Source organism: Schistocerca cancellata, chromosome 2 (assembly GCF_023864275.1).
Source record: "Schistocerca cancellata isolate TAMUIC-IGC-003103 chromosome 2, iqSchCanc2.1, whole genome shotgun sequence".
NCBI lineage: Eukaryota > Metazoa > Arthropoda > Insecta > Orthoptera > Acrididae > Schistocerca > Schistocerca cancellata.
Genome location: NC_064627.1, coordinates 1,037,377,064 through 1,037,397,113, shown reverse-complemented (window position 1 = coordinate 1,037,397,113; position 20,050 = coordinate 1,037,377,064). Strand labels below are relative to the sequence as shown.

General features: G+C 37.7%; 1 protein-coding gene across 6 annotated transcripts in view; it reads left to right on the top strand.

Annotated features, from left to right (window-relative positions):
- LOC126163007 (Fanconi anemia group A protein-like) overlaps window positions 1-20,050 on the top strand; it is a 250,025-nt gene that overhangs the window by 142,712 nt on the left and 87,263 nt on the right. For 5 of the 6 annotated variants that reach the window (XM_049919870.1, XM_049919865.1, XM_049919869.1 and 2 more), the window contains 2 exons: window positions 1,099-1,363; window positions 3,138-3,337. In XM_049919870.1, the coding sequence (XP_049775827.1) occupies window positions 1,099-1,363; window positions 3,138-3,337 (465 nt within the window). The remainder of the gene's footprint in view (window positions 1-1,098; window positions 1,364-3,137; window positions 3,338-20,050) is intronic. The other variant, XM_049919866.1, reaches the window with a different exon arrangement.

The window sequence follows — 20,050 nt, the reverse complement described above, 5'->3', positions numbered from 1 at the left end:
TACCCAACACACTTCCCTCCAATACTAAATTAGTGATCCCTTGATGTCTCGGAATGTGTCCCATCCTTTTAATCCATTTGTGCCACTTTTTTTTCTCCCCAAGCACCTCCTCATTAATTATGTGATATACCCATCCAATCTTCAGCATTATTCTGTACCACCACATTTCAGAAGCTTCTATTCTCTTTTTGTCTAACTGTTTATCATTCACGTTTCACTTCCACACTTGGCTACATTCTCCACAAATACCTTCAGAATAGACTTCCTAACACTTAAATTTATATTTGGTGTTAACAAATTTCTGTTCTTCAGAAACACTTTTCTTGCCAATGCCAGTCTACATTTTATATCCTCTCTACTTCTGCCATAATCAGTGTCGTTATGACATACATTGTAGAGAAATCTGAAATATGGACTTATAGTCAGCTAATGTTGGTAGAAGATACCTGAACTGGCTAATCAAAATACTACCAGAAGAGATTGTTGCCACAGTCATTCCCTTGTTGTGATATGGTTGCTGGAGACATAATAAATGTTTCCCAAAGTGAGACTGAACATTGTCATCTTGGACTCGTGTAGTATTTTGGAAAGGAATGTTTGGCATGAGTATATGTATTTGCTTATGGAGTAATGTTATAGGAAATGACGCGTTAATTTATTGATGATGAGACTTCATGTGGCAATTCTTAGTTTTCAGTCTGACTTTAATATGAAGATTTTGTTATACACAGAAGTATTGGCATCACACAAAGCTGGAACATATAACAACAGAATACCTCAGGTAATTTGTCTGTGCATAGTCAAGAAATGTTTCTAATTTAAGTTGAAAGAAGCAGAGACAAAAAGTTGCTTAGTTTTAAGGCATGTATCTATCAGGATGGAAAAGTACAGCAATCTCACGGTAAACATTATGATGTGGAAAGTGTCAAGTGCATAAGGAATGCACACACGAATGAAGTAGTACCTGTCTCAATGTTGCATTGCAGCTCGAAGTCACTTCAGGACTATCCACCTGTGAATGGCATTACTATTGTTACAGAGAGAGACTATTCTGCTTCAGTTTCCATGTGTTTTATACTAATTATGTATCTTTTCTAGTCAACAGATCAAGAAATAGCCTACGTGCTGTCCAGTTTTGAAGAAACAGGAGAAGTGATGCAGACAGTTCTGAATGCAGCAGTATTTCGCAGCCGTCACTTTGAAGCAGAGTTCTTGCCTCGCCTTCTTACTCCTAGAGTGCTACCTCACCCTCCTGATGTCCGCTGTCGATTTATAGATCAATTACGCTCAAAGGGAAAAATACCCAGTACCATTTATAAGAAGTACCTGAGTGATTGTGCAGCTCTGAAAGGTAACAAACCAGGTACTGTTCAATATGTGAAACTAACTATTTAAGTTTATGATGTAGCTAAAGTGTAAAGAAAAGTATTTTGCACTGAACAAACAGCTGCTTCTAGTATGGTAAACTAAACCATGTAAAATTACAAGATTTTGTTCATTATTTGAAATGTTTTTGTGAGAGAGAATGATTTTACTTCAGTCCTCATTATGCATCTAATTTTAAGATTGAAACTTGCTTTTTTCTAACTGAAAATACTCTTGACTATAGAAAATGTGTTTGTATCATCTTAGGGTATAAATACTGTCTCTCTGCAACTAAATGAAAGACTGTTCGTTTACTTGTGAGAAGCCCTCTTCTTACGCTCACTGAAGTATGTTGAGTAGCTTATAATACAAATGTTTCTTTCTCTGTTTGTGTGTTCAATTTTTGGACTAAGGAATGAGAGAAGTTACGTAACATGATGAAAAGAGGAAAGCTGCACAGCAATTTCTCAACAGTATGTGGAATGTTTTAAAAGAAATGCAACTAATTTTATGCATGAGTTTGCTACTGCAAATGAGACATTGAATCACAATACATGCCAGAATTGAAACCCCACTACCAAATAAGTTGAAGTCAATGTCATCTAATTAAAAGGTGTATCATGAAATGCGGAAGAGGATATTCTAACTGTGGAAAATCCAGTTTGGAATGTAACACACAACTCACACACTCATGACCACAGGCTCTGGCAGCTGAAGCCTAGGCCTTGTTGGCTGAAAGCTCATTTCTTGACAGTATTTTTGTTGTGCCTTTCTGCGACTCACTGTCTCTGCTGTACGATGAGTAGGAACTATCCTTTTAATAGTAAAGGTGTTGTTCTTGTAGGTTATCTTGCAGATAGTAAAAAAAAAATAACTGGCAAATACTACATGAAGCTTCTGGACAAACTAGGTAAAGATATTTGTGAGAAAAGACTCGGACAGTGACAAAAGGGGGGAAACTGAGGGATTTGAAGGATAAATTGTATCATTTTCAATATTTTCTCTAGATATGTCATCTCTGACTCCCAGTTGTGTTCATATTGAAGAAAAATTTTGGTTTTAAAATGTCTTGAGTCTAATGGAGAAATGGCATATGTAGATGAATATTTTGCAGACCTTTCAAAATCGCATCTGAGGGATGGAATTTATGTACTTTGGGAAGGGTGCACAGAATTTGTTGGCCTGAAGGGGAATTATGTTGGTAAATAAATGGATTCCTGACATAATTATACAGGCTTCCTCTGCCTGGCACCTTCCCACTTTGCAATCATAACACTGCTGTTCCTCAGGGCTCAACCTTATGCTCATTATTACTGTTCGTGATTAATGTAGATGGTCTTGTTGAGTTTATTAGTTCCCAACAGTCCAGTACTCCAGAAAAAGTTGATTTTACAAGGCTTTATTTCTAAGTGGCCTTGTTTGCCTAAACTCCAGCAATCAATTCCTCTTCCCTCCAGCAAGAAGATACCAGTTGTTCCGAAAGGTATAAGTGATGTCATATTTTTGTGTGTTTCTGTTGGCTTGCTGAGAGTTGCAGCACCTGTAGGTTAGTAATGGACAGCTCATCCGTGTCACTGTAAAATTAATAATTTTCTGAGCTCAGTTTACTTTTGCACAATACTTGACTCGGGTATTAGAATTGTATTTACTGTAAGTGCTTGTGACATACTTGTGACATTCTAAGATTGTACAATAGTTCACCAAGTTTCTGGCATATTCCTGTATATATTATAAGTGATTTTCTTGAGACTAATTTTGTTATTTCTTATCAGATAACAACGTGCCCCAGGAAGTTCTAAGCACAGAAAATGCCCCTGAACTATTTGTTCAGTTACAAGAAGCACTAGAGGATTTGGCCTCTTCTCTCTTAATGCAAGCAACAGATGTAGAAGCAGCATGGTCAAAAATTGCCCTGTGCTTAGAAAATATGGCTGCTGCAGAAGAATTTAGGAATGCATCAGTGTGTTTAAAGGTATATAAAAACATCATGGTAATAATTTGCAAATCTTTGTGTACCATAATTGAAAATTTTAATCAAATAGTCCTAAAATGTTCTACATCTACATCAATACACCACGAGCTACCTGAGAGCTTGTGACAGAGGGTACTTCTGATACCACTAACTGAGCCCCCCATCCCTCTTCCACTCGCAAATGGCACTTGAGAAGAATGGTAAACCTTTGTATTAGCTCTAATCTCTCAAATTTTCTAAGCTTGGTCATTTCACAAGTTGTATGTTGGAGGTAGTGATATGTTGTCTGACTCTTCCCTGAAGATACTCCTTGAAATTTAAATAGCCAACATCTCCGTGATGCATAATGCCTCTCTTGTAATGTCTGCCAGTGAAGTTTGTTGAGCATCTCTGTAATGCGCTCATGCCAACTAAATGATCTCTGACGAAATGTGCCACTCTTCATTGGATCTTCTCTATCTCTTCTATCAGTCCTACCTGGTAAGGGTTCCAGATTGATAAACAGCACTCAAGAATCAGTCGACCAAGCATCTTGTAAGTCACTTCTCTTGTGGATAAGTTACATTTACTTAAGATTCTTCCAATGAAACTCAGTCTACCATCTGCTTTTCCTGTTATTTGTTTCATGTCGTCATTCCACCTAAGGTCACTCTGGATAGTCACTCCTATATAAGTCTGCAAACAGACTTTAAAGAGCTTCTGACACATTCTACTATATCATTTATATATATTATAACCAGTAATGATCATATCACATTTCCTTAGAGTACTCCAGAAATGACCTTTACATCTGTCAGTTTTGTTCTGTTAAGAGTGACATTTTGAGTTCTATTTGCAAGGTCGGCTTTAATCCGGTCACAAATCTACTCCAGTAGGCTCATATATTTTCCACTAAACGGCAGCAGGACAGTGTCTGACACCTTCTTGAAGTCAAGGAAGATGGCATCAACATAAACTCCATTGTCTACAGTGCTATGGATATCGTGGAGAAACAGGGTGAACTGAGTTTCACAAGATCTCCATTTGTGGAATTCTTGCTGATTTTTGAGATGTTTGTATTTTCCCACCTCCGCATTGCAAATGTTTTGACTTTTGAGTGAAATGCCCAGTCGATGTGCTGTTGTTTTCACGTCAATTCTACCAACAGTGGAAGTTGTTTAGTTCTCGGGGTGTTGTAAAATTCCTGGATTCGTCTCGTCGCTGTGCAGCCTATGAAAAGGATTGCGGAAGACTCCCAAATAAATTCCAAAGTACAGTGCAGTTTTAACACCAATATATTTCCAGGACTCTGGTGTCCGAGCCTGGTGAACTGTACCGGTTACATCACATGTACCCAAAGTTGACATCAAATGACGCAGTGTTCACAACTATCAACAAACGAGTGAGCCTACAATACATTTGCTCGCAACCCTAGCCAAAAAACGAGTGCCCCAATGCGCCTGCGTGACCTCTATTTATACTTTTGTTAACAATTACAGACAATGAAAATTACAATTTTATGTAAAATCACAATTAAAAGTTAAACCGAATATGAGATACACATTGCTAAAAATTTACAATCTCAGTGCTGAACAAGGTGAATCTATTTTCAACTTATTACGAGTTAATATAACATTTTCTGACTAATTATTTTACAGGTAACAATTACATTTCTAAATTTGTTTATAACAAATAAACTAGTGCCTGAATTTTAGTGCTAACATATATCGGAGATTCAATTAACATGCTTTATTTATATGTTCTATTTAATTTGCTGTAGTAATTTTATAATGATAGGTTTACTGGTTCATCCTGACCATGTGCTACATTTCTTTCGATTAGTTACAGTATTAATTTCACATTTATATCGTGTTTTTCACATAAGAACAATGTTAATCAGCAAAGCATCATTTTCAAATTATATGTATACTGAAATAGTGGTTATTTTTGTATGTAATTTGGAAACAGGTCACTTTACAATCAGACAATTAGGACTGGTGTTTATCTTTAATGCTCTCCGAGGGGGTTCTGATAGGGCAATGAGATACAGTAATATTTCATTTTTAAGGAGGAGATTTTCATTCTCCATTTATTTAATTGGCGTATGGCATTTAAGTACATTTCAGTATTGGATCACATTATTCTACATTACATAACATTACATATATTCGCAGACAAACATCTAGTCCTTGTACATATTCAATGGATTTTTGGGATGCCATGAGGAATTCTTCCAAGTCCCCACTGAATGCTCTGCCACCGCATTCTTCTCTGATGTATTGGATGGTCTGCTTAGGCATGCATCAGTCACGTGCTGGCAAAGACAGCAGTCTACATTTGAAGAGTGAGTCAGCATGTCTTCTATGCCCAGTTCTTAGTCAGTTCAGAGTAGACCAGATCTTGCTGGGCTGATCAAACCCAGGAACTGCTTCAGTAATATAAGGCATTAGGTAGCAAGTTGTTGGAACATTTTGGAGCCATTCTGTTCTCCAAGAGTTGATGTCAGCCCCAGTGAGGCTGTCGAGAGCAAGAGGAGGATGTCTTGAACGAAGCCTCTTGATACACAGATCAGATATATTGATGTGAACCCTATTCCCTGACCAAGGCTGCTTCTTGTTGCATTTTTGGGGGTGGTATATGACTCAGGGCAGGTAGCCATTTGTTAGATGTAGACCTAACGGTTTCTGAAATAATGCGCATGGTGTTTGTTAAGTTCAACATCGATTTTGTTCACATGGCTATTGTTTAGCCATACTGGTGCACAGTACTCCACCATAGAGTATACCAGGCTCAGCGCAGATGTCCTCGGAGTTGTTGCTGTTGATCCTCAGGTGGTTGCGCAGAGTTTATGGATGAGGTTATTTCTGGTTCTCACCTTGGCAGCTGTTTTGATAAGGTGTTACTTAAATGATGAGGTTCTGTCTAACATGACCCCTGGGTACCTTGGCTCCTTGTTGTGGTTGAGGCGTATGTCGTCAAAGTATACTTCCAGAGTTCTGTTGGCTTCTCTGTTATTGAGGTGGATGCAAGTAAAATCAGGCATCAAATCATTCCCTAAACTACAAGCCTACAAACAGCATCTATCAGAAACCAAAATAAAAGATTTTTTAAAAGAACTAGCTGGGATGAACTGTATAATGAAACCAATGTGAATAAGAAATTCTCTAATTTCTCCACATTATTTAAATTGAACTTTGAAAACTCGTTTCCAAAAGTATGCATGTCTATCAACATCACACAAAAACAGATGGATAACAGCAGGTATTAAGAAATCCTCCCAAACACTTAAATACCTCAGTTCCATGAAAAAGAGTTGCAATGATCCAGAATTCTTAAATTTCTATCATAGATACAAAAAGATCTACAGGAAGGTGCTGATTGCTGCAAAAAAGTCATTTAATGACAAAATAATATATAATGTGGAGAATAAAAGCAAAGCAGTCTGGGATGTTATAAAAAAGGAAACAGGTATAAGCAAACAAACGCAGAATAACATACTGCTAAGGGAGGGGGTTAAGGTAATAAATGATCCACAACACTTAGCAAACTATGTAAATGAGCATTTTTCAAGCATTGCAGAGAAGTTATAGCAAAAATTCCCCAAAACAAATATAACACCTGTAAAAAAAATGTTTCACTAAATACAATGATGTTACTTCCAACCACAGAGAATGAAGTCAATAAAACTGTTCAAAAACTAAAAAATAGAAATCTGTAGGTTTAGATGAAGTACCAATGTGTCCACTAAAACAATGCATAGAGATTATACAAGGCCCCTTAACAAATATAATAAATGAATCCTTCACATCAGGGTCATTTCCAGAGCAGTTAAAATAGGTAAGAGTAGTACCTTTGCTTAAGAAAGGTAATGCAGAAGACATAGAAAATTACTGACCCATTTCCCTGCTGTCACCATTCCCAAAAATAATAGAAGCGGTTATGAAAGACAGGTTAGTGACTTACCTGAATAAATACAATCGTTTAAGCGAATAACAGTGTGGTTTCTGAATTGGCAAAAATACGTAGTCAGCCATAGTAGAATTCACAAAAGTTGTACTTGATGCTCTTGATAAAGATGAGTGTGTCACAGGCATATTTTTGGATCTTTCAAAGGCCTTTGATACAGTCGACCACAAGATTGTATTAAATAAATTAGAAGCATTAGGAATAAGGGGGGTAGCTAATGACTGGTTTTGATCATACCTAGCAGATAGGGTACAAAGAGTAGAGATAACACATACTTCAAATAGGTCTAAACATTTACCAGAACCAAAATACATTAATATAGGGGTTCCACAAGGTAGCATATTAGGACCAATACTATTCCTGACATACATCAATGACTTTCCCAGTAGTGTTACTCATGGTGAAAAAATTCTCTTTGCTGATGACAGCAATATTATAGTCACTGAGAAAACAAGAGAACTCCTCGCAGAGAAAGAGAATGAAACTCTCAAGGAAGTTTATGATTGGTCAATAAGCAATAAAGTGACATTGAACATAAAGAAAACTAATGCCATGAATTTCAGATTGAAAAGGGAAAATGACAATCTTAAATTAAATATAGATGGCAACTCTATAGACTGTGTAACAAATGCAAAATTTCTAGGAATGAATATTGATTCTCAGTTGAAGTGGTGTGAACACACAAAGGTACTTGCAAACAGAATGTCATCAGCATGTTATGCCCTTAGAATCCTATCAGTGTGTAACATGCAGTGTCTTTCAGTTACATACTATTCATATATACACTCAATTCTTAGCTACGGCATTCAGTTTTGGGGAACAAATGCACAAAATATGAACACAATTTTCAAACTCCAGAAAAGAGCCATAAGAATAATAACCAAAAATAGTAGTCGAGCTCATTGTACAGATCTGTTCAAAACACTGGGCATTTTAACTGCACCATGTGAATACATTTACCAGTCAGCTATAAATGTCGAAAATAACATTGGTAAATACTGCACAAGCAGCTCTGTACACGACCATGGAACAAACGCTAGACTCAACTTACATTTACCAAGAAAATATAAACATGAAAGTCAAAACAACATTTTCTACCAAGGAATAAAACTGTACAATAAATTACCAAAAGAGATTAAAGAAATTGCAAAAATACACTTATTTAAAAAGGCAGCTAAAAAGTATCTGTTATGCAATACATTTTATACATTGAAGGATTACTTAGTAGGGGTTTGGTAAAAAAAAATGTTATACAAATAAATAATAATAATAATAATAATAATAATGATTATAGAACATCCAACATTCCACATAACACCTTCACACTATATTTTTTCCCTTCTTTTTTCCTTTTCTGTAAATACTTACCCCCAACCTATGAAAAGCACAACACTAAAACCTCTTCCTCTTTCTGAGCTCGACTTCTCACTCATTATAGAGGGATGCTGACTCAGTTGTTGAGGATATGTGGTATGGAAAATGGCCCAGAGATCACCGGTGTGTGTGTGTGTGTGTGTGTGTGTGTGTGTGTGTGTGTGTGTAAAGTGTTATGAAACAATGCGTGTATAGTGTGTGCAGTGACTGATAGTGAGATATGGGTGAACAGTGTGGTATTACATTATATAATAAATTATTTGTAAAAAAAGTATTGTATACCAGGAGTAAATCTAATGATTGTCTCTAACTAGAAGTCTGTAAATGTATGTGTATACAAATTAGCTTATTTTAAATTGGTCTAAACTTGTAAATGCTTTGACATGTCCTATATCCTTATAAAAAGAGATCTATGGATGAATAAAGCTACTAATACTACGACTACTACTACTACTACTACTACAACTACAAGTTACTTCTGTCTTTGTGACATTAGGCCTAAGCCTCCATTTAAGAAAGTATGCTGCCAGGGCAGACAGATTGGATGGCAGGGCTTCTTCTATTGTATCAAAATCGGTGTGCCTTGCTGCAATGCCCCAGTCATCAGTGTAGCCAAATTCCGTACAAGCTGTTTCTGGCATGTCAGCAATGTATAGGCTGAAAAGCAGTGAGGCTAATACTGAGCCTTGAGGTAAGCCATTTTGAAGGAATTTCTGTCTACTGACGTTTCCCATAATGACCTGGAATCCCCTGTTGCCAATCATGTTACCAATAAGCTTTGTCACTTTTTGACAGGGAATTATTTTCATCAGTTTATAGAGTAGGCCTTGTCTCCAGACAGTATCATAAGCTGCTGACAGGTCAGTGAAGGCCACAGATTTTTTAATTTCTTTTGGAATCCTGTTCAGTATGTGTTGTAAGGGCCAGGACTTGGTGCGCACAGCTTCGGTTGGGACGAAAGCTGGCCTGTTCTACTGAGATGGCCGTGAGTATTGTCTGACCACTCCTGTTAAGTAGTTCTTGTTCCAGAAGTTTGCACACCATGCTAAGCAGTGCTATGGGCCGTTAGTTTTGTGGAAGATTTCGTGGTTTAGCTGGGTTTAGGAGGGCAATTATCTTGGCGTGTTTAAGTTCTCGGGTTATGTTTTCTGTCTGCAGTAGTGATATAAAGAACTTTGCTAACCATATTTTCATGTATTTGCCAGACTTGATAAGAAACTCTGGGAGGATGTCACCTGAGCCGGGGCTGTATCTGGTTTTGTGTCCTTTATCACTGCCGAGATTTCTTCGGGGGTGATGTCGCATGAATATTTAGTGTCAACACTGGCTCTTGCTTTTAGCTTTCTAAGTTCATGTTTAATGCATATTGTCATCTCTCAGTGGTTTATCTCTTTAGATGTCTAAAGCAATTTGTTAGGTGTTGTGGGGTTTTCTTCTCGAGTGATATGGCTGGCTCCTCCTAGTTTTCGAAGCAGAGACCATGCTTTTCTGCTGGATACTTTAAAGTCCATAGCCTGAGTAGTTTCCATCCATTTCTGTCGTTGTGCTGTATCAAGGCTGCATATGTGTTCATCTGCTATTTCTCTGTCACCGCTGCTTTGGTAGTCATTATACAGTTCCTCACATTTGTCATCCCAACCTGGAATGTATTCTGTGCAGTATCCTCTAGCTATGTGCTTTTTTGCTGTACTGATGACTGCTCCCACAAATCTTTTATAGCTATCAGCAGATGGAGGGATCCATCCCAGGCATTTATCGAGGTCTTCAGAGTAAGCTTTCCAAACCACTTTTTGTAGGTTCCCTCTGGGTTGAGGAGTTGAGGTTATCAATGGAATACTTGTGCTGATTTCTACTAGGACTGGATGGTGTTGAATATGATGGAAATCTGGCAAAACATTTGGCTTGTGTTACCTAGCTGATTTTCATCAGCTGTGACAAAGCATAGGTGTGGGTCATACTCTCATTTCCAAGCTGCTGATCTGAAGGAACCACGATCTTTAGCATTGAAAATGAGGTGTATTTTGTTTTCTTCTGCCCAGTTTCCTAAGGCTTTACTATTTGCATCAGTTGTTCTGTATCACTATTGTGTGTGGTAGCTGTTAGTCTCCTATTAAGACGGCGGGACGGCGGTATGATTCGAGCACATATGCTGGCCATGCTTTTGTAAATTTTACTTATGACCAGTTCACCTATTCTGATTATCACAGAGCAGATATTGCCATTTGTGGAAGTGGATAGCAGGTGAGCATTCTCTATTTTATTTTTGACATGTGTTGCTACTCCATAGGCATGGTGGTGTGTTGCATCAATGATATCGTATCCTGGTATTTTTCCTGTGGAGCTTAGTTGATCTTTGCTGTCTGTGTTGGTTTCCTGTAGGGCAACCATGTCAATGTTGTGTTTAGTTAGTAACTTGTAAAGAATTTGTCATTTGGTTTTACTAATGCCCTCAATATTCAGTTGCCATATTTTAATACTTGTTCCAAGTCTCCTAGATGTTTGGCCCTGAGAAGGTCTTTTGATGTGATTATGAGTCATTTCCTCTCGGTTATGTACTTCTTGAATAGCCAGGAGATCTAGAAAGATTGTCTGGCTGCCAGTTTTGTTGCCTTCTTAGCACCATCCAGGGGTTGCATGTGGGGCAAATTTCAGGTTTACACCCACGGACGTGAAGCAACATCGACAGGTGGTTGTCAACAGTATAGGCCTGCACCTATGTGCAGCTGTCCTACAACCTTTTTTGAAAATGGAAATGAGCTGCTTCTTTTTCATTCACTACATATCCTTCATCTGTCCAGTGAACTATGATAAACTGCTGCTTGAAGAGGAGCAAGTTCTTATACATAATCTTTGTAGATTCTTACAAGTATCTTATATGGTCCTGATGTTATTCCACTGCTAACTTTTCTATTTCACAGCTGGTTATCTATATCTGCCATTTCAGTGTTCTTATGATCTTCCACAGTGAAACAGCTTCAGAAGACAGAGTTAGATATTTTGGTTTCTCTCTGTGATCTGTCATTTCAGTGCCTGTATGGTCACTGTGTGATTCAGTTGATGATTTTGAACTGCTTGCTGATTTTACATAAGAGCAAAATCTCTTAGGGTTTTTAGTCTAAATCTGTTGACAAAATTTTCTTTAAAAGTAATTGAAAACATGTCTCATTGGTCTCCTGGCTGTTACTTCTCTAGCTGTATAGCTGTAGCACACATAATACTCAACTCCATGACACACTTAACACTCACCTCCATGACACACACAAATATCTTCAGAAGAGTGGTTGACCATTTATTTCCTGAAGTTTTAATCTTCTCCACTATTTCAGTCTTTTAAACATCTTACCTGCTTTCAAGCAAGAGTGCTCAATGATTCCTCTTGATGGGGAGTCTCATTGCTGAATACCTTTGTGTGAGGTGTGTTTCTTGCATACCATTTTCTACTTCATTTACCAGTGGAGACTTGTGTATGTGATGTGGCATTAGAAGATAGTATTTCATGATCATGTTGTCTCGTCTATTATCTTTTCAACATTCACGTACATTTTGTTAGTCTGCCACTATCTGTGCTTGTTTTTCCCTCTTATCAGACCTTTAACCTTCCTTGGGAACTTTCTCCCTATCCCATGTAATTTTTTACTATTAATTCATTTATGCTTTTTTATTGTTAATTCATTTATGCTTTCTGGCCTTGGTAAATGTCCACATCTTTGCTATTCATCATGTGGAATTCTTATATATAATGGTCCTCTGATTTGTTGACTGTAAAGTACTATCTGAGGTTAGCATTGAAGGACATAGCTCATTTGTTATAAATCCTTCAAATTTTTTGCAGCTGCATCTGTCTCTGTTGTAGAAGATAAAGCTCAGCAGTTAACATTTCTGAGAAGTAATCTTACTGGAATATATGAATAAATTTGGTAGAGCACTGTGGACAGTCTTAGAGAGGGTGGCGGGGGGGGGGGGGGGGGGGGGGGGGGGGTGAGAGAGAGAGAGAGAACAGTTGCTAGGAAACATAGAACCACAAAGAAAGAAATAAAGGTCAAAGAAATACCAAGTAAAATGAAGGATATGGAAGTAGTAGACAGAACGAGAGGAAGTGGAGAAAGAGAAGTAATTGAAATAAAGGAAAGTTGTTATACAGGAAGTATAAACAGAAAATGGAGTGGGAACTGGCACAAGCTAAGATCATCTGTTCAAGAGAACTGATGATCTCACACTTGGAAGATGAGGCAATGAGAGATAAGCACAAATAAAGTGAATACTACAGCTGGTAAACCATTAAACTCTTGATATTTTCTGGAACAAGATGCTTTAAATGGACAGACACCATTCTCTTTGTTACACTGCACTGAAGTGAATTGCTATTCCTTACTGTGCTCTGTGCTCAAATGGTGCTGGTCTTGAATTAATAGCACACACAGTTTACAGGTGTGTGTGTGTGTGTGTGTGTGTGTGTGTGTGTGTGTGTGTGTGTGTGACAAAGGGAGAATGAGACTAATAGAACTCTGAATTAACATCTGACTGTGTACTATATATGTATCTTCTGTACTGTCAACATTTCAACTTTTATGCTATTCTCGAGTAAAATGCTAAAAGTTGAGAATATTATTATGTCATATCTGTTAAAGCACTATCAAATGGCAGTTTACTCTCGTAAAAAATATTGCATGTCTTTGGCTCAACACCATCGAAAACACTTTTCTGAATTAACAGATTACTACCATGAGTGAGTAGGAAAATAAATTCATTGCTTCGGCCAGTATAAGTAAGCTTTGATGAAGTAATAATTTATATAATTAAGTAAATAAATGCACTCACAGACAACTGATGGAAGAAGTGGAGATTTAATAAACTACTAAAATGTAGATGTATATTGTGTTTCCATGTCCTAGAGGCCTTTCTCCACAGGTTCCACAAAATATTATCCTTGTCTAAACTAAGCTTTTGCTATGTCTCTAATGATCAGATGTATAATAAGGAAAGTTCTGACAGAATATAAATACTTTAAGAGGGAAGGAGACAATGCAATGAACAGCAGAAGCATTGAATCGTCGGCAGGCACACAAAAAAGAATGAAGACTTTGCGAGCTTCCCACTATCCTCATATCCTCGTACACCCGTAATATTTCCCAACCCCCCTACCCCTGTGCATCAGCTGCAAAGGAGTGCGCTCTCACCACCCAGGACTGGAGCAGCTCAACCATGTCCTCCACCAAGCCTTTGAACCTCTATCACTGTGCCCAGAAATGAGGGACATCATATCTATGACACACCCACACCCTGTTACTGCAGGTGTCACATCCCTGTGGAATGCTCAGGTGCTATTCACCCACCTCGCACATGGTACCCCAGTCCTGTCATAGACTTATCTTATCCCTTTAGAGGCAGCGTCACTTGCAAAAACAGCCATGTCATGTACCACCTCTGGTGCAATTTCTGCACAGCATTTTTTGTGGCCATGACCACCAATCAGATGTCCTCCAGAATGAATGTCTACCATCAAATTTTGGCCAAGAGCAAAGTTGACCATTCAGTGGCACAACACACTGCTTGAGTTCAATGTCTGGTTCACAATTCGTGCCACTTAGATCCTTCCCTCTAGCAACAGCTTTTTTGATGTGCATAGATGGAAGGTATACTTGCAGTATATCCTTTGCTCCTGTAGTCCTGGCCTCAATTTACTCTAACCCCTCTTTCTGATCTGTCACCCACTCCCAGTGTAATTCTCCACTTCACCTTCACCATGTGCTGCATGATGTTTTCAGCTCTGGTGCCCATGTATTGTATGCCTAGCCCATAGCCCATGAACCTGCTGTCCCCCCCCCCCCCCCCCCCTCGTGCACATGTTGCCCCATTCCAAGCAACTAGCCACCAGTTCCCAACTCCTCATCATGCTTCCCACTTCTTTCTCCTGTACCCTCCCAACCTAACCAACCTCTCACTTCATTCCACCTAGCCGAACTGCAATACTGATATTGTGTGTCCAGCTGGCAAAAATGTTGCTGCATAGGTGTGTGTGTGGGGGGGCACACGTGCACATTTGCTTGTGCATGTTGTAATCTACCCCTCCCTCATTTGTTGATTGTCACTGACTTCAAAATAAAACTCTTTTAGTAAGCTTCTCATTGTTCCGTGCTTCACGTCCAGGGGCTGATTCTTGAAGCTGAAATTTTTGACACTGTAGGTTCTCACGGTTCCAACTGATGTAAATAATGGTGTAGACCAGTTAATTTCTTTTTCTGTAATTTTTATTCTTTCACATTTTTCTATATCACACTGTCGTTACAATTTCCACTTCAAAACCGAATATTTCATTGTTATTGCGAAACATAAAACACGTCCGATCATATCAGGGGCATGCCCACTTCTCACTCATTCTGCACTACTAACACTATTCCAAAGAGCCTACAAACTTTCTTGACAAATGACTTTTGATTAATCTCTACCATTATTTTATCAATGAATCCAGAAGTAAACATAATAAATATCATCTGATTGTGCAACTAATAATAGCAATTTTAAGTGTGCCAGGTATTTTGTAATTTCAAATGTTTCTTAAAGAAAAGTAATTTTAACTGTACATACAGAATTAGTACATATATATTGTAACAACAAAAATAAAATAATTTCTTTTTATGGATTATACTTGAAATATATCACATCGTGTACAAATATTATGGAAAGGAAAGTTGCTACTCACCATACAGTGGATATCCTAAGTCACAGATGCGCCTCCCCCCCCCCCCCTCCCCACACACACAGGCACACGCAAATGCAGCTAACACACACATCACTGCAGTCTAAGGCAACTGTAGCCACACTGCAACCAGGTGCACCAGTGCACCAGTGCATGATGGGAGTGGTGACTGGTGTGACTGGGTAGGGGTATGGAAGAGACTGGGGCGGGGAGGGGGAGGGACAGTAGAGTAGGGGTGGCAGACAGTGCAGTGCTGGTATGGAGTGTGCTGGGACGAGGTGGAGAGGATAGGGCAGCTATGTGCAATCAGGTGGTTAGACAGGGAGGAAGGGGAAAGGGGGTAGCAGAAAAGGAGAGAAGTGAAAAGATTGGGTTTGATGGTGGAATGAGGGCTGTATAGTGCTGGAATGGGAGGCTGGATGGGTGAGGACAAAGACTAACGAAAGTTGAGGTCACGAGGGTTGCGGGAACGTAGGATAAATTGCAGGGAAAGTTCCCACCTGCGCAATTCAGAAAAGCCGGTGTTGCTGGGAAGGATCCATATGGCACAAGCTGTGAAGCAGTCATTGAAATGAAGGATGTTACATTTGGCAGCTTGCTCAGCCACCGGATGGTCCACTTGTTTCTTGGCCACAGTTTGTCGGTGGCCATTCATGCAGACAAACAGCTTGTTGGTTGTCATGGCCACATACAGTGCAGCACACTTTGCATCTTGTACAAAATCATATGAAATTCTTTTGGAAAAACAGTTGGGATAATATTAACCTATACAAGATTCAAAAATATTTTTGGTATTGATTACTTATGTTGAGGAAAAGTAATGATAGAGGAGGGTGTCCCTTTACAATATCCCTGTCACAAAATTTGGAAGCAATGTGTTTACAATGTTTTTTGACAGACTATAAGGTTTTCCAAATGGTGTACAAAATAATGCCAAAAGATAGTATACAGATCTATAGAAGTATCTGATATATAACATATGTCAGAAAACTTAAGGAAATATCTACTATACAAATCATAACCTATACATATATCAGGATATGGCATTCAGATTTTCAGATCCGTAGAACATACTGTCACAAGACAAATAATACAAAGTCAAAACTACAACATTGCAACACTAAATTATAGAAATAAGTTCAAAGACAATGTAAATTACTAGAATTACAAATTGTAAGTTTACATCCATAAAATCACACCTTCAAAATCTTCAAAAGAAAACAGAGAAAATTCAGAGCCTAAGAGTACGACAAGTGAGCTGACTCTAAAAACTTGCAATGATGGGTACAGACCACAAGAATATACTAATCATGAGTAGGAATATAGCACAAAATCAATCAGCCACATAAACTAGAGTATTTAAGGATATGTTGACTCATGAAAGAACAAAATAATGAAAAAAATATTAGGGCCTAAGCTTACCCATGAATCCAAACCTGGTATGCCAGGTAGAAATCAGCAAAAAATGTTTCGACACAAGAAAATGAATAAAGTTCATAATCATATCAATAAGTTCAATCATATGTAAAGAATAAATATAAGAAGCATCTAGTCTCAATCAATAGTTGTTCGCTTTTCTTGAGGACACACACACACACACACACACACACACACACACACACACACACACACAGTCCCGATGGACTGGGGTACCCACAACAGAGTTAAGCATGAGTCTGCCCACAACTCAAGTTCCAAATTGCAGTATTCAGGATAAATATAGGTAAACAGAGTTATAGTTAGCTTTGAATGATGATATAATCGAGTAGCTTGAGAACCAAAATCGGTGTATGAAAGCAGACATATATACATCTTGTTATATTGTATGTAATAGTAAATGTCTTCCACTCTATTTGCTGATTGTCCATACAAATTAATCTACATATGTGGAGATGTAGGAGATTCATTTACAATTGATTAAAAAAAAAAAAAAAACATACATACTTATTTCAAGTTACATATTGTATTGGGAAGTCAATCGCCCTTCTTGAAAAAAAAAAACATACATTTATGTGGAATAACACTGTCTTTGGCAGTCTTGGCTAACAATTTGCAAATCTTAGTTACAATACTGATGTAGTTGAGTACTTTACCCAGCACCTATGGTCTCTTGTAAGACGACTGGTCCAGCAGGGTACAGCCATACAGCAGTGTGGGGAGAGGATCTGCCCACATCTTTCAATTTCCTCCCTAGAGTTCTCATCACACACTCCAACAAATAGGTAACTTCCTGTCTAGCATTTGCATCAAATCCTAAAACATTGTTTTGTGTACTAAATGTGCTGTTCAATACCTTCTTCACATCACGTGGCATATGCTCTCCCTATTTATATCACAAAAGCGATTATGTGGGACACATGTCAGATGAGATTAAACAGTGTTCACATATGAAACTTTATTAAACAGAGTTAAATGCAATGAAGAAAATGAACTAACAAGGTGCTACACACAGATATACTAAGATGTAATTTTGACAGTACAAATTATGAACATTGTCCCATTTCAAAATTGTAAAAGGATCTACTCATTTAGTCTCATGGCATATATGTATCAAATTGTAAAGCACAGATCTATTACAAAACATAATTATATAGTGTATCATAGATTTTAACACAGTCAATACATGAGAAAGAACTTCAGAAAGCATATCATCTTACATACTAAATTTATGATGAACAAAACACAATTATATAGTCATATAAATCTGCAAATAGATTTAAACTCGGTCTATAGATACGACGGAACTCTAGTAATCACATCATCTTACACATTAAATTCATGACAAACAAAACACAATAATGTAGTCTTATGAATCTTCATACATCATGAATATTTTCTTCCAGACTAGGGATCACTAAGCATCCACATTCAGAGGTTTTGTCTTGTATACAAAATGTTAACAGTACTTGACATTTTAATACTTGTTTTGCTTACCAGTAGCTCCACTTATCTTTACACGTACAATGGACATTTCCACAAAATTCATACTACACTGGATCTTGTCTCTAAATTGGTCAGATTTCCCACAAATCAGACTACCTGTATCAATCAAACAGTTCCCTTCCCACTGATCATCATTAATCTTAATGTAAGGACAACCAAAATCTAAATCATCATCTCTGTTATTAGCCACTTCATGTAAAAGATCACTTTCAATTTCATCAAATGATACATCCACACTGTCTTTACAGAGTTTTATCAACTTTACTGATATCATAGCAGTACTTTGGTTACTCATGTTGTCAGGTGAAGATTAAACACAATGAATGGATTCCATAGCACAACTAACATCACTTATTACAGAAGGAACACAAAATATACTGCTGTCAAAATTACACTTCCTGCTTAGATCATTCCACCAATTTGGATACAAATTTTGACAAACCACAGCTAACTTATTCCAGAATGCACATTTATCTATGTTATCATCAATCTGGTCCCACACCAACTTCAAAAAGTTTCCAAATTTATTCTCTGGGCTTACAGATAATTCACCTTTACTGTTGGATTGTTACTCTGCATGACATTAATGAAAGACTGCTTTGACTGGACTGGTATACTATGACTAACTTACATCATCACATACATCACTTACCTTATATGTATTGTCAACATCATTCATGAATAGCTGTGAAACTTCATTGTCCTTAAACTCCACAAATACCTGATAATCATAATCATCATCGTCATCATCATAATCACATTCTTCCAAAATTACTTCATCAAAAAAATCATCAACAACAAAAGTCTCATCTCCATCAAAGTCACTTACCTCGCCTACATTCATTTGCAATAAGCTACCGGTCTCAGGCTTGCCAACCACAGTTATTTCACAGCTCTCATTCACATCTACATCAAAGATACCCCCCTAGTTCAGATCCAATACAGTCATCACCTGATTTCCATACATCAATAACACTGTTTTATGACCGAGGAAAGAAATCATTAGTACATACTACATCAAAATTTTCACTATTCTCACATTCTGGTTTGTGATTAGACGTAGTATCCCAAAACTTTTGATCAAAAAATAAATGTGAAATCTGATATTCCTTCTGTTTAACTTCAGATACCTGTGTCATATTATTAACACTGATATTATTGTCTAATTGCAAGTGTAAATTGGGGTTCCTGTTCTTGTTGTGTTTCCTCGCCCCAAAACTGTGGACCTTCATTGAGGACTGTTTCTTCTATTAAACTGCCCATGGTTATCCCCATTATTCCTGTTCTGCTAATGTTCAAAATTTCTCTCTCCGTTAACATTTTGATCATGGTAGTAGTTACCATTACCTCTGTTTCTGTAGTTATTACCATTGTGATCTCTATCATTCCATTTGTTACGGTACATACTTCTTTCCGCTGCCCTACCCAGCTTGTCAACATATCGTAAAAATTGTTCAAGACAATCGTCAGGTCGGTGTACTAAATCCCACTGCAGCCTTACTGGTAATCTCCTTTTAAGCGCATCAATCAATGTCGTTTCATCAGATGGTTTGTCAAGGTGTGTTAATCTCTTAAGTTGGTTCTTACAAAACTCTTTCTGAGTACCATCTCTATTTCTATAATTAGGACTATTCAGAAATTCACTTTTAATTCTCCCCTGTTCAGCTTCCGACCAAAATTTATTTAAAATTTTTTTTTCGAAACTTTGATATGTTAAATTTACCCGGATATATATTGTCTGAAGAAAACTTTTG